We start from the raw sequence: 12,430 nt of genomic DNA, 5'->3' as shown, positions 1-12,430 counted from the left end.
AATGAGGACAATAACTACGAGAAATTACAATTACTGTTACGAATTTGAATATCGAAAATTCCGAGTTAAAAGTTGGAGGACCAAAGTGATAATTGAAGTTCAAGGGCATTGATGTGCTATGAGTCTTTAAAAAAAAAAACAAAATCTTTTAAAGAGAGAGTAGATGATGAGTGAGATATAAAAGAAGAGCTTAGATTAACTAAAGCTACTTTGTGAAAGAAAATAAGTTTGGTGTATTAATTTCTGAGTTACTAAATTTTTTCAATTGATTAATCCTTTCGAAAACTAGCTAGGCATCACGGACACAGACACAGATACGGGACATGACACAATTCGGACGCAGCAACTCTACAACTTTAAAAAATTTAGAACATGGACAAAATATGCATTGCCAATAAAACATAATATTATTATAATATAATAATTATATATATTAATTATTATATATAAATAATTAATTTTGTTAAAATATTATTATAATTTTCATAGGAATGAAAGTTAACAAAATTTTTATTAATAAGTTATATATTTTAAGGAAAGAAACTTTCTGCCATACATAATTTATTTATATTGTCTAAAAAATAGCTATGTGAATTTTTCAAAAAAAAAAAAAAATTTATTATTTTCTATTATTAAATATACATAATAGAAAATATTTTCTATTATTTTCATGACATGTCCGCATCAGACATAAATTCGACACAGCCATGTGTGTGTCTAAGCCGGACACGCGATTTTCAAATTTTTAGAAGTGTTTGCATTGTTCGAAAATATAGAAGTTACAAGTTAGAGATTCTATTTTTGAGACTTTCGAATCTCCTTCCGATTTCTACTTAATTAGTAGTCTCAAAATTTTTATTTGTCAAATACTTACGATGATAGTTGCCGAATGTAAAAGCAAAAGAGGGACCAAACAGATATAAACATGAGAGAGAGAGAGATCAAAAATAAGGCCCTCGAGTCAATCCATTCCAAAAGCACACCTCACCATGCCCGAAATATAACCCCAACTCGCAATTACTCCTCTTTCCCAGCCCCAGCCCCAACCCCAATCAAACCCCCTTTTCGTGCCCCTTCTCCTTGACTTTGAAAACCCCTTCACCCTCCCTCCTCCCCCTTCCCATTTATTCCTGCAACAACCTCTTCCATTAGAATAATCCCTCAATTATATCTCTATCCCCTACCCCCACCTCCTCCTCCCCTATTTATTACCCCCTCTCCCCGTCAAAGCCAAGTGAAAAACAACCCCAACTTATTTGTTTTACATATATACACACACACACACACACTTCACACACATATATATATAAAAAGCCCAAGCAGGAGAAAAGGTAGCAGAGAAAGATAAAGATATATTATATATATATATATATATATATAACAATATTGAAGCTTCATTCAACAAACCCTAAGCTCTTCAGTTTCACAAGTGAGAGTTACTCAAAAGCCCAAGTCCTCTTTCTTAAAAGTTGCCCATTGACTATTTTATCTTATGCCTTATCCATATATGTATATAAGCTTCAACACCAGGATATATCATTTATGCTTTTGTGAAAGAATGTTTAAATGTATGTATAGGTGAGTTTTCCTTGATCTTGCAATTAGGAAGGGTTAAAAAAATTTGTTTTAGAGTCGGCAAAGCAATTGTAAACTAAATGAGCAAGTAAAGCTATTTATGTATTTATTCATTTTTTATTTTATTTTTTTGGCTTATTCTTCTGTTCCTCTTGTACTTTCTTTTCCTTCTACAGATAACCTGTGTTCTTCTTTATTGTGAATCTGAATCCCTAGGTTCTCATTACTCCCTCCCTCTCTCTCTCTCTCTCTCTCTCTCTCTCTCTCTTCATGTGATGATGCAAACTTTAAAGCTTAGCTTCTTTTTTCTCTTCTTTCTTTTGCTTCCTCTGATGGGAGTACTAATAAAAGCCCAGGCAGATGGGGTTTTCCATGCCTCACTTGCTGGGCATACGGGGGAATTCCAGTGTACTTTTTGAGTAGTGGGGCATCAGCATTTGGGCTTTAATGCAGTGAAAGAAAGTTATGGGAGAGACACTACATGCATAGTAGCTAGTACCTCTCATTTCCACTTGATCTCCTCTCTTTTCCCTTCACACATGTCCCTCCTCCCCCCTCATATATCTCTCCTCATATATATATTAATTTCATTTCCTTCCTATATATATATTTATTTATGTGTGTCCATAGCCCTCTCTCCCTGGCAGGAGTTTCTTGTTCTGGTTTATTGGGTTTTGCTTGTTTTTGGGAGGTGGGAGGGAACTGTTCCTTCCTTTTATATCTATCTATATACAAGTAATAAAAGAAAAGGAGAACCCATGTAATATTATATTGATTGTGATAAATTTGCACACAGGGGTTAGGTGAGGCCATTATAAGAAGAAGGGGGCTTTTTGTCTCCCTAAGCCCTAGAAAAGGAGAGGAACAGCAGCTTCCCTAGCTAGAGTACTACAAAACTAGAAGAAGAAGAAGAAGAAGAAGAAGAGATTGGTAGATTCAGAGATGGATCTCCTCTAAAAAGTGGTCTCCCAATCCACTGTTTCCCACTATATATATATATAAAAAAAAAAACTATTTGCTCCACAATCAGCAAAAGCCCATTATATATACAATCATCATCATCATCATAGGCTGCAGCAAGAACACATCATGGCTTCATCAAACAGGCACTGGCCCAGTCTGTTCAAGTCCAAGCCTTGCAACACCCACCAGCAATGGCAGCATGACATCAACTCATCAGCCCTCCTTTCTGGTGCCTGCCACAAGAGCCCCTATTCATCAGGTATATAATTAATATTTTTATATATATATATATATATATATATATATATATATATATATATATATATATATATATTAATCATGAGAAATTCTTGGTTTATTGATGGCTTCTCAAACTAATCAACTGCACTGAATAACATGGAGAATGTTGATATGCATGGTAATCAATCACATTACTCTCAAACCCTTCTTTCCTGAAGAGCACTTGCACCCAAAATCGCACCCAGCTAGTAGAAATAGTCATTTCCTAGGGTTTTAGCCTTTGCACCGACTAAGAGGAAACCCTATAAAACTAACATACATGTGAGATAACAATTTGGTAGGTTTAAAAAAATTTTAAGGTATATTTTGACATAGGAACTATATCTTTTGTTAATTTGTAAATGTCAAATCATTTTATTAAAAAAAAAATATGATAAATTATTTCGTAGGTGAAATATGACAATTCGATGAACGGCTGAAACTCACAAAATGTTATTTTCATGTCGAATAAGTTATCATTATTCATTCGCGGCCAGGGTGCGAGGAGAGGAGCCCGGAGCCGAAGCCGCGGTGGAACCCGAAGCCGGAGCAGATCCGGATCCTGGAGGCGATCTTCAACTCCGGCATGGTGAACCCGCCGCGCGACGAGATCCGCAAGATCCGGGCCCAGCTCCAGGAGTACGGCCAGGTCGGCGACGCCAACGTCTTCTACTGGTTCCAGAACCGCAAGTCCCGCAGCAAGCACAAGCTCCGCCACCTCCACCCCCACCCCCCGGCCGCCTCCTCCCGATCCCGATCCCAATCCCAATCCACCGCCTCCTCGACGTCCTCCGACAAGTCCTCGGGCGCCTCCGATAAGACCCCGATCGCATCGGTCGCTTCCGTCGCCTTAACAACCGTTACGGATCGACCGACGCCGCCACCGCCGCAGATGACCAATCAATTGGCGCCGATCGGTCACGTCTACTACGACTTCGGCGCCGCCGCGGCGACTGCGGAGCCTTTCTTTCTCCAGGGGGGGTTGGGATTGTGGAGTGAGCTCATGATGGAGCAAGAGGAGGGGGAGGAGGGGTGCAAGGTTAATAGTACTGCTAACAAGGAAGAGGAGGAGGAGGAGGAGGAGGAGGAGGATGGGGAGGGTAAGGGTAATAAGAACATGGAGCTGCACCATTTCTATGATATTGATGTTGCAACAAGCGCTTCTAATGCTTCTGCTTCTGCTGCTGTGACAAGTGCTGCTGCTGCTGCTGCTCTTGCTGGTGGTGGTGCAACTCCTGTGGCTCCTGCTCCTGCTGGTGTTGCTAGTCCTGTCAATGAGATTCAACAAGGTAATGTATGTGGCACGCATTGTTATATTCTCGATTTTTTTAGGTACTTTTTGTCGATGCTCTTATATCTAGCTGCTAATATATTGATCAGTATAATTAGTAAGTTAGCATATCTACAGCCTAGGGATATATAGCATTTTCGCATAAACATATCGATGATTCGGTTACCTCTTACGAAATATTTTTACATATGGTGATACCTTAATAAGTTATTCTATATTTGCACAAGTCAATTTATATATTTGTGACATATCAGCATGTTTGCACATCTGCAATATATGAGAGAGGGTTAGGAGCAGTTAACATTATTTAGGATACCATAGTAATAGTATTTCTTTTTTTCTTTTCTTTTCTTTTGCATTGAATGTTAGTGTTCTATCATGTCTTTCAATGTCATGAATGCTTCTTTCTATCTCATCAAAGTCTCATGTGTTTATTTTGTACTTGGTCATTTTCCAATCTTTGATTTTGTACAAATATGAATGGTTGAAGAAGTAGGTTAATTGTAAGACATGCTTAGATCATAATACTGAAGTTGGAACTAATACAATATTCTATTCAGTAATGAGTTCTCAGATGTCCCATTTAGTTGCCGAAACAAGCAAGTTCATGAAAGAATCTAAGCATGGTTCTATATAGAAAGTTTAGCAGTGATAGAGTATACTTGATTGATTTCATAAGAAGAATGGAATAGTTTCTCATTCTACTGAAGAACAAACTTAGTCAGAAGAAAAGACCATCTTAATGCTATGTGACATGACAAGGGTGGAATGGACAATTGAGAGAAAAAAGATCGAATAAATCAAAAAAAAAAGAGAGGTGATTGTGGAAACTCATTAATTCAAAAACCTTCCTCATAAATTGCGTTGTGTGGTCATGTCATGGAGATTCTCGAGGGTGGGGAGGGAACTAATTACATACATGCGTACGTTGTTGAAAAGATAAAGAGATAGAGAGAGATGAAGAGAGAGAGAGCCACATTCTTTTAGGTCTAACTCGTATTCATTCATATTAGGGCGCTATTACCTAGATTGGACGTGTGCATGGCATTAAAAACCATTCTCCTATCCTCACTTGGATTTCCTAATAGATAAGATGAACACGTAATCCCTTTCTTCAATCACAAGTTACACCAACTCCTTTAAAAAAAAAAAATGCTAGAAAAAGAAAAAAGAAACCTGCTCTTGTTAGTTTCTAAAATTTATTTCATGCACCATAATGGTAATAGTGATAATATCTGTTCAAAAATTTTCTCTTTCTTTGGTTATATATGACTTTTGACTACTTATAGTTGAGTAATACTAATTATAATAATTACTGTTTCCATGCACTGAAGCCAAATAACTATATAACTTCATTGCTGCATGCATGCTGGTGTTATTCTCTTTGGTCAATTAATTTTGTGATATTATTGGTTTGCGAATAATAATGGCGATGCCGGAGCAGTTAGCGGCGGCGGCGCGACGGCGATCACAGCGGCGGTGGCGAGGTCGACGGTGTTCATAAATGAGGTGGCGTTTGAGGTGGTGGCGAGCCCGTTGAACCTCAGGGAGGCGTTCGGCGAGCACGCCATCCTCCTCCACGCCTCCGGCCACCCCGTCCTCACCGACGAATTCGGCGTCACCCTCCAACCCCTCCAGCATGGCGCTTCTTACTATCTGGTATATACTTATACTCACGAAAACAAAAAATTATATATACTGCAACAGTATGTATCAGTATAAGACTGTCTTATCTATTATTCAAAAAAAATTTAAAATTCATGTCATTCACACGGTGAATATATGATGGTGTCATAGAGACCATCTCATCAAATATATATATCATGTTCCATCCTTTTTCTCTCTATCTATTTCTAGATGTTATTGCATGCACCATGTTCTATACACAGGATTAAACCTCCAAAGTGTAACAATTTAATATGGGACACTTTTCACGTTGTGTTCGTCAAAATCCATCATCATTCACACTCTGCTTTGAGGTTTTGGATTTTGAATGCGAATGAATAGTGGATTATACATGATTTTGATAATGAGATTGTGAGAGGGTTCTCAATAAAACTTTTGTTCTATAAAAACATTTAAACTTTTCCGCGTTCCACTAATAAGATTTTTAATATGACAATATATATATTAATTTGAGTTATTTGCAAATTTTATGTACTAATTTCGAGGTGTCATGGTTTGAGTTTTTGGAGACCACGCCGGTGCATGTGTAGATAAAAGTGCATGCAATAATTTCTTCTTTAATTACCTCTTTAAGAAGTTATTAATGATTTTCTTTTTTATTTTTTATTTTTTTACTTTTGGCAGGTTTAGAGAAATTACAAGACCAAAAAAAAAAAAATGAAGAAGCACTGTTTCATGCAGCAGAATTAATTAATTGCCATCTTAGTGATGTTATGGCTTTAATCTAAAGTTATTTCTATTAATGTATTTGCTAGCTTTTATGGCTCTTATTATTATTATTATGGACAATATTGTAAGGTTGCTTGCCTAATATGGTATATGAAAAATCAGGCAATGTGATGTGATAGATGAACAATGATATATTATATATATTTAGTAATTAGAAATTAATATCAAGTGCCTAGTCTCTTTGACATTGAAGTGTCTTATATATCTTAATTGTTTAATTATAGAAATATTGAAGGTGAGTACAAGTGCTTTGTTGAATGGATGTTATACTAACACATCATGAAGGCTCAATTTGAACTATGTATGCAATCAATTTCAAAAAGAAAAATAGAATGAACAGTTAAGATTGAGCCTTCATATACAATCCAACTTAGTATATCCTACATCTGCGCGCATCTAAGGGAGTTGAAGTCATGAGTAAGGACGTGTTTGGTCTTCGTGAACTTGGAAGTGCATACAGTTGCAGAATGCAAATATCTCACAACAATGCGTCGCACATCGTCTGATGATTTGGACTATGTGTGTCAGGAACTTATATGTAATGGACATACTAAAAGAAATATTTGGACCTAAGTATTTTTGGCTAGTGGTCTGAATCTGATATATTATTAGTGCTAGTAAGTTGGATCGTTACATTTTGTATTATTTGGAGATGCACTTGAACTCTATGAATCTCTACGCCCCGCCATTTCAAATAACCAAACTAACAAGCCTTGAAGGGCTCCTGATCCTTCCATATATACATGCATGTTGTTGCAGAACACCCCTGGTGAAACAAATTTTGATTTTCTTTCTAATTTTGTTGATCTCAAGGGTGGCCATTTGTAGAATTTCTTTGGCTATTAAAGAACGGTATTTTATATATCTACTTTTGGCCCTGAAACATATTTTATCATGCATTAATTATTCACGAAAAAGCACATTGATAATAAAGATCATTTTTCAACCTCAATAATTCTTCTAATTATTCATGCTTAAATCCTTGAAGCTTCAACATTCGGAGTCCAAAGCAAATTTAAGCTTCTGCGATCTCATAAGAGAAGGTAAAAATGTATGTAACTGATATGAACTTTAGGTTGTTTGGAAATTCCTATCAAATCTTTAAAATTTTAATTTTACTGCATAACCTTTCATTCATTTAATTTATATAGTTGTTCATTGGTTTGGAGAGCTATTAATTGTGAGCACAAAGTGCATTTGTATATTAGTACACTGCACCTTTATTGGTCATTTAGTTTACTCAGCTATTCGATCTCTATGATCCAATAAATTAATGGTTGTATTTTAAGTAAAAAATGGGCAATTGAATTAACAATGTAAGATGTATCTGAAAAAAAAAATGTATGGTGTGGTGTACAAATTAATATCTGGATGCGCCAATTGGAGACAAATATTTTTAAGAAGTATATCAAAATATTTCAAAAATGAAATAGTAAAATTTTTTTTAATGACACAATGTTTAAGCAGTTCTATGCAATGTCAACATCAAAAAAAAAAAAAAAATTGAGAGAGGAAATTAGCATGCTATTCGCTTCATTTATTTTCTTTAGAGATAGATTAAATTCACTACAATAAAATTAATATTTAAAGATGTCTTTTTCAGTATTTAACAATGCTTAAAAGAGTTTCAAAAATAATCTTCCATCATATTTAAAAGCATATTGGCAAATGAAGAGTAGCCATATTAATTTATACTGACACTTATGCAAAGCATCGATAAAATATATTGCGATACTTTTAGAACATCAAAAAATTAAAAATACTACTGAAATTTATCATTCAATAAATTAATTTGATACAATAGACGATTCATATATGTGACGACACTTTTTGGAACGTTAGTATTGCAAATACTATTAAAACGCTTCCTTCTAAGTACCGTCTAGAAAATGTCCTAATAATTTTTTTTAATTATAACTAAAAATATAAAATAATTAAATTACAAATTTGAAAACTCATATACCAATCATCAAGAGTTTGTCACCTTTGCTAGTGACCGTCGACATGAGAAAATTATTTTTATTGTGTACACCTCGAGAGAAAAAACCCGTTCCAAACAGTAAACTATATAATTGATGTTTTTGCTCCTCTTCTTTCTCATTTTTCCATTTTGTTTTCAAAATAATAATAATAATAGTATTATTATTGTAGGATAATTGTCTATATGCTTTTCAAAACTTCGAAAATATCTTATTTACCTTTACTTTTTTTTTTTTCTTTCTATTATACCGCTCATATATTCTTCCGTTATTCCAAAATATTCCTACAGTTATCATCTGTTAAGTTAACTTGGGTTAACGTGAGTTAAATATTTACTAGAGTAAAAAAGAAAAAACAAAACTTCTTTTGCCCTTAACTTAAGGGCAAATAAAAAATATTGATGATGGTAAAAAAGTATATTTGAAAAAATTAAAAATTAAAATATTTTTTGTGCCCCTAACTTAAGAACAAATAATTAAGAAAATCGGTGATGGTGGAAGAGTATATTTGAAAGGACAAAATAATAATTTCATACAGATAACCGCAATTACTAATGGTTTATTAACCGAATTTATTCTAAGAATATATTTGGAATAGATTGGAGCATAAAAAAGATATTTTTATATTAACTTTTTTAAAAAATAAATTAAAAAGTTGAAAATTTATCAAAAATACATATGCAATTACCTCTTTGTTATTATTATTATTATTATTATTATTTTGAGAGATAGGTAGCATGCTATCCGCTTCGTTTATTTTATTTAGAAATAAACTTAGCTGAAAATATAAATCAACTAGGATTCAAACTTGAAATTTCGGGTACCAGTCACTAAGTCTTTTGCTACTTGCTTCACAGACCGTCGGTATTATTATTATCATTATTATTATTATTATTATTTTTCGTTTGTTGTTGAAGTAGTACGGTTACGTGTGGGCTACTTCAGCGCAGCGGAAAAACAGGCCGAAAACTGCAGCAGGCAGGCAGGCAGCCATTCGACGTACGTACCGGCACAGCCAGCCGGACCAAACGGAGGTTTTTGACTGACAGCAACAGCAAAAAAAAAAAAGAAGAGAAATTATATAAATAAAAAAAAAGGAATAAAACTTTGTCAAAGGGTAGGTTTGTCGTCAAAAATATGTACAAATGTAGGGGACGCAATTAACAGCTGGCAGGTTCGATTGGACAATCATGTCCTCATATATGGCTTAAAGTGAGACTGCTGGGCCACTGGGCCTAGTCTACTCACAGCTATGTGTACACTTCCTTTTATTTATGATTAAATTTTTTAATAATAATTTTATTAGATATAAAAATTTATTTTATTTCAAATAATAATTTTTAAGATTAGATATAATAGATGCTAGAACTAGACTGGAATGCTATCAATAGCACCAAGTTGTTACTGACCGTCCCTAGAGTAAGTGGCAAAGGGCTTGGTGATTGGTACTCTAGACCCAAGTTCGAATCCTAGTTGATTCACATTTCCAGCCAAGTTTATTTCTAAATGAAATAAACGAAGCTGTTAGCGTGCTACATATCTCTCAAAAAAAAAAAAAAAAAAAAAAAAAAAAAGCACCAAGTTGTTGGTCCTATTAAGTTTTTGGCCCTTGGATGAATAAATTTACGATTAAGATGACGTGGGCCCTTAGGGTTGAGTGAGTTGTTGGTTGAATAGTATAATCTAATAGGTAAAAATAGTCAAAGAGTTAAATCTAACGGCGGAAAACTCGGTAGCACCGAACGCTTAGTGCTATCGATAGTATCCCAGCCGGACTCATATATGCTATTATAGCAAGATATACTCCATAAAACTCTCTTCCTAGCTAGCAAAAACTATTAAGTTCAGTTTCTTATGTAAAAGGAATATAGTTGCCAAAGTGGTTAGGACAACTATATTCGAATTTGATAGGATACGAATATATTTGTCAAAATTTAACATTCTACATGTATTCGTATTAGAATTTATATTTGTAAAGATTTAAAAAAAAATATGGATGCGATATGATTTTTTACAAAATCCGATTGTATTCAACTGTTTTCATCCTTGAGAGATAAGAGCGATGTTAATATACATTGCGCGTGAGATAATGTGGTTTTTCATTATATTCTTCATTTATTTTACTATAAGTTTTATATTAAAATTATATTTTATAATTATTAAAATATTAAAAAATATTACTGAATAAAATAAAGGTATATGAAGTTTAAACACGAACCTTTAATTGATCTGTGTGTTTTATTTGCACAATTTTTACTTCATATTTATATATGCTTACTAGTCCATATTATTATCCGAATATATATAATATCTCAATATAAATCTGACTCGTATCTAATTCTGAATTCGCTTTAAAACAGATATAATAATGAAAATTTAGCAAACGACACATATCCGTATCCGAATTCACATTCGAAAAAAATATATGGATGCGGACATGTTTTTGTCTAAAATCTGACCGTATTTGACAGTTTTCACCCCTATGCTTTTTTATATATCTAAAGAGGACATGTTCAACCAACTTGTACATTTGTTTTGTTTAACAACAACGGTCTCAAAGACAATCTCATGTTGAGGTATTAGACTTGTTTGCTAAAATTTCTCATTCTATTTTTAACAACAACTATTTGTAACGTGATATCTGGATCTCTGAAGTAAAAGCGCTAATTTAGTACTTTTATTTTTCCTACCGAGAGAATTCATTAAAAATAATTTTGGCATAATATTGCACCAAAAAATTCACTATGACAACACTTTATTCAATAGCCCTACACCCTATAACAGAGCTAAACGAGCTCTAAATTAAAACACTGATAAAACTGTTTACATTCGTGCCTCACAATCTCAGATCTCATTACAGTGATTTGAAGTTCTAAATTGTACCTCCTTTTTTCAGACCACAAAAGTCACATTTTTTGGTCCTCAAACTATAAGGCGCATGACACTTTGGTCCTCAAACTTCAGTGAGTTACTATTTCTAGTTCAAACTTTTTAATTGTTATAATCAAATCAAAATCCATCACTTAGTTGACCCGACCGAACACTAAAGAGTCGATACGACACTCATAACTCATAACTTCATGGACTAAGCTAGTCGTATTGTGGGACTTAATTGCAATACAATTAAAAATAACAGCAAAAATTGTAATAAATTATATTTTAGTAAACAAAGTGTCACACGCCTCATAATTGAGGACCCAAAATATAATTTAGCCTTATTAAAATTCCGAACGGAGCCGGGCAAAAATTAATTAGGCCCGGTCCGGTCCGGCCCATTATTTGCTCATGTATTTAAAACCATGGGCTCGTTTGTATATCAAATAATGGGGCTTGTTAATGTGGATCCCAACAAGGTATGAGAAGTCACTATCTGAATCTATATCCAAATCCGTAATTTTACGTCGTGACATAGATCTTGATTTGAATTGTGGCTAGATACTAAAATTCAAATCCATATTCAGTAAAAATATATTCAGATAAGCATAGAATAATAACATATATGAATATGAATTAGATATTTAAATAAATATATAAAATTAAAAGTCCAAAGATTTTCAATATATCTTAAAGATTTATGAACTTCTAAAAATATGAACTCGACCGAAATGCTACATATTGAAAATAGGCTTTGTTTGCAATTAGCCCCCTGGACAAATTTTATTTCAAAAATGGTCCTATCAAAATTTAAATTACAAAAATAGCCCTGGGCCTGCAACGCGAGCGCCACGTCAACACTACGCGGGCCCGGCGGGAGCCAGGTTGTTTAAGTTGAACACGGTGAACCATTCATAGTATTTAGGCACGGTGAATCATTCACCGTGTCCAATACAAATAACTAGCACTTAGCCAAAAAAAGGCTAAGTCACAGGTATTTGTATTGGACACGGGGAATGTGGTTCTCCATGTGTAAACACGGTGAACCATTCAC

At 34.2% G+C, this 12,430-nt stretch overlaps 1 protein-coding gene across 1 annotated transcript; it reads left to right on the top strand.

Moving 5' to 3' along the window:
• On the top strand, positions 2,596-4,007 carry LOC109722100 (WUSCHEL-related homeobox 9-like). Its single transcript, XM_020249984.1, has 3 exons — positions 2,596-2,797; positions 3,315-3,923; positions 3,976-4,007. The coding sequence occupies exons 1-3, from the start codon at positions 2,665-2,667 to the stop codon at positions 4,005-4,007; spliced, it is 774 nt and encodes a 257-aa protein (XP_020105573.1). The 5' UTR covers positions 2,596-2,664.

This window comes from Ananas comosus, linkage group 16 (genome assembly GCF_001540865.1).
Source record: "Ananas comosus cultivar F153 linkage group 16, ASM154086v1, whole genome shotgun sequence".
Lineage (NCBI taxonomy): Eukaryota > Viridiplantae > Streptophyta > Magnoliopsida > Poales > Bromeliaceae > Ananas > Ananas comosus.
This window is presented reverse-complemented; position numbering and strand designations above follow the sequence as displayed.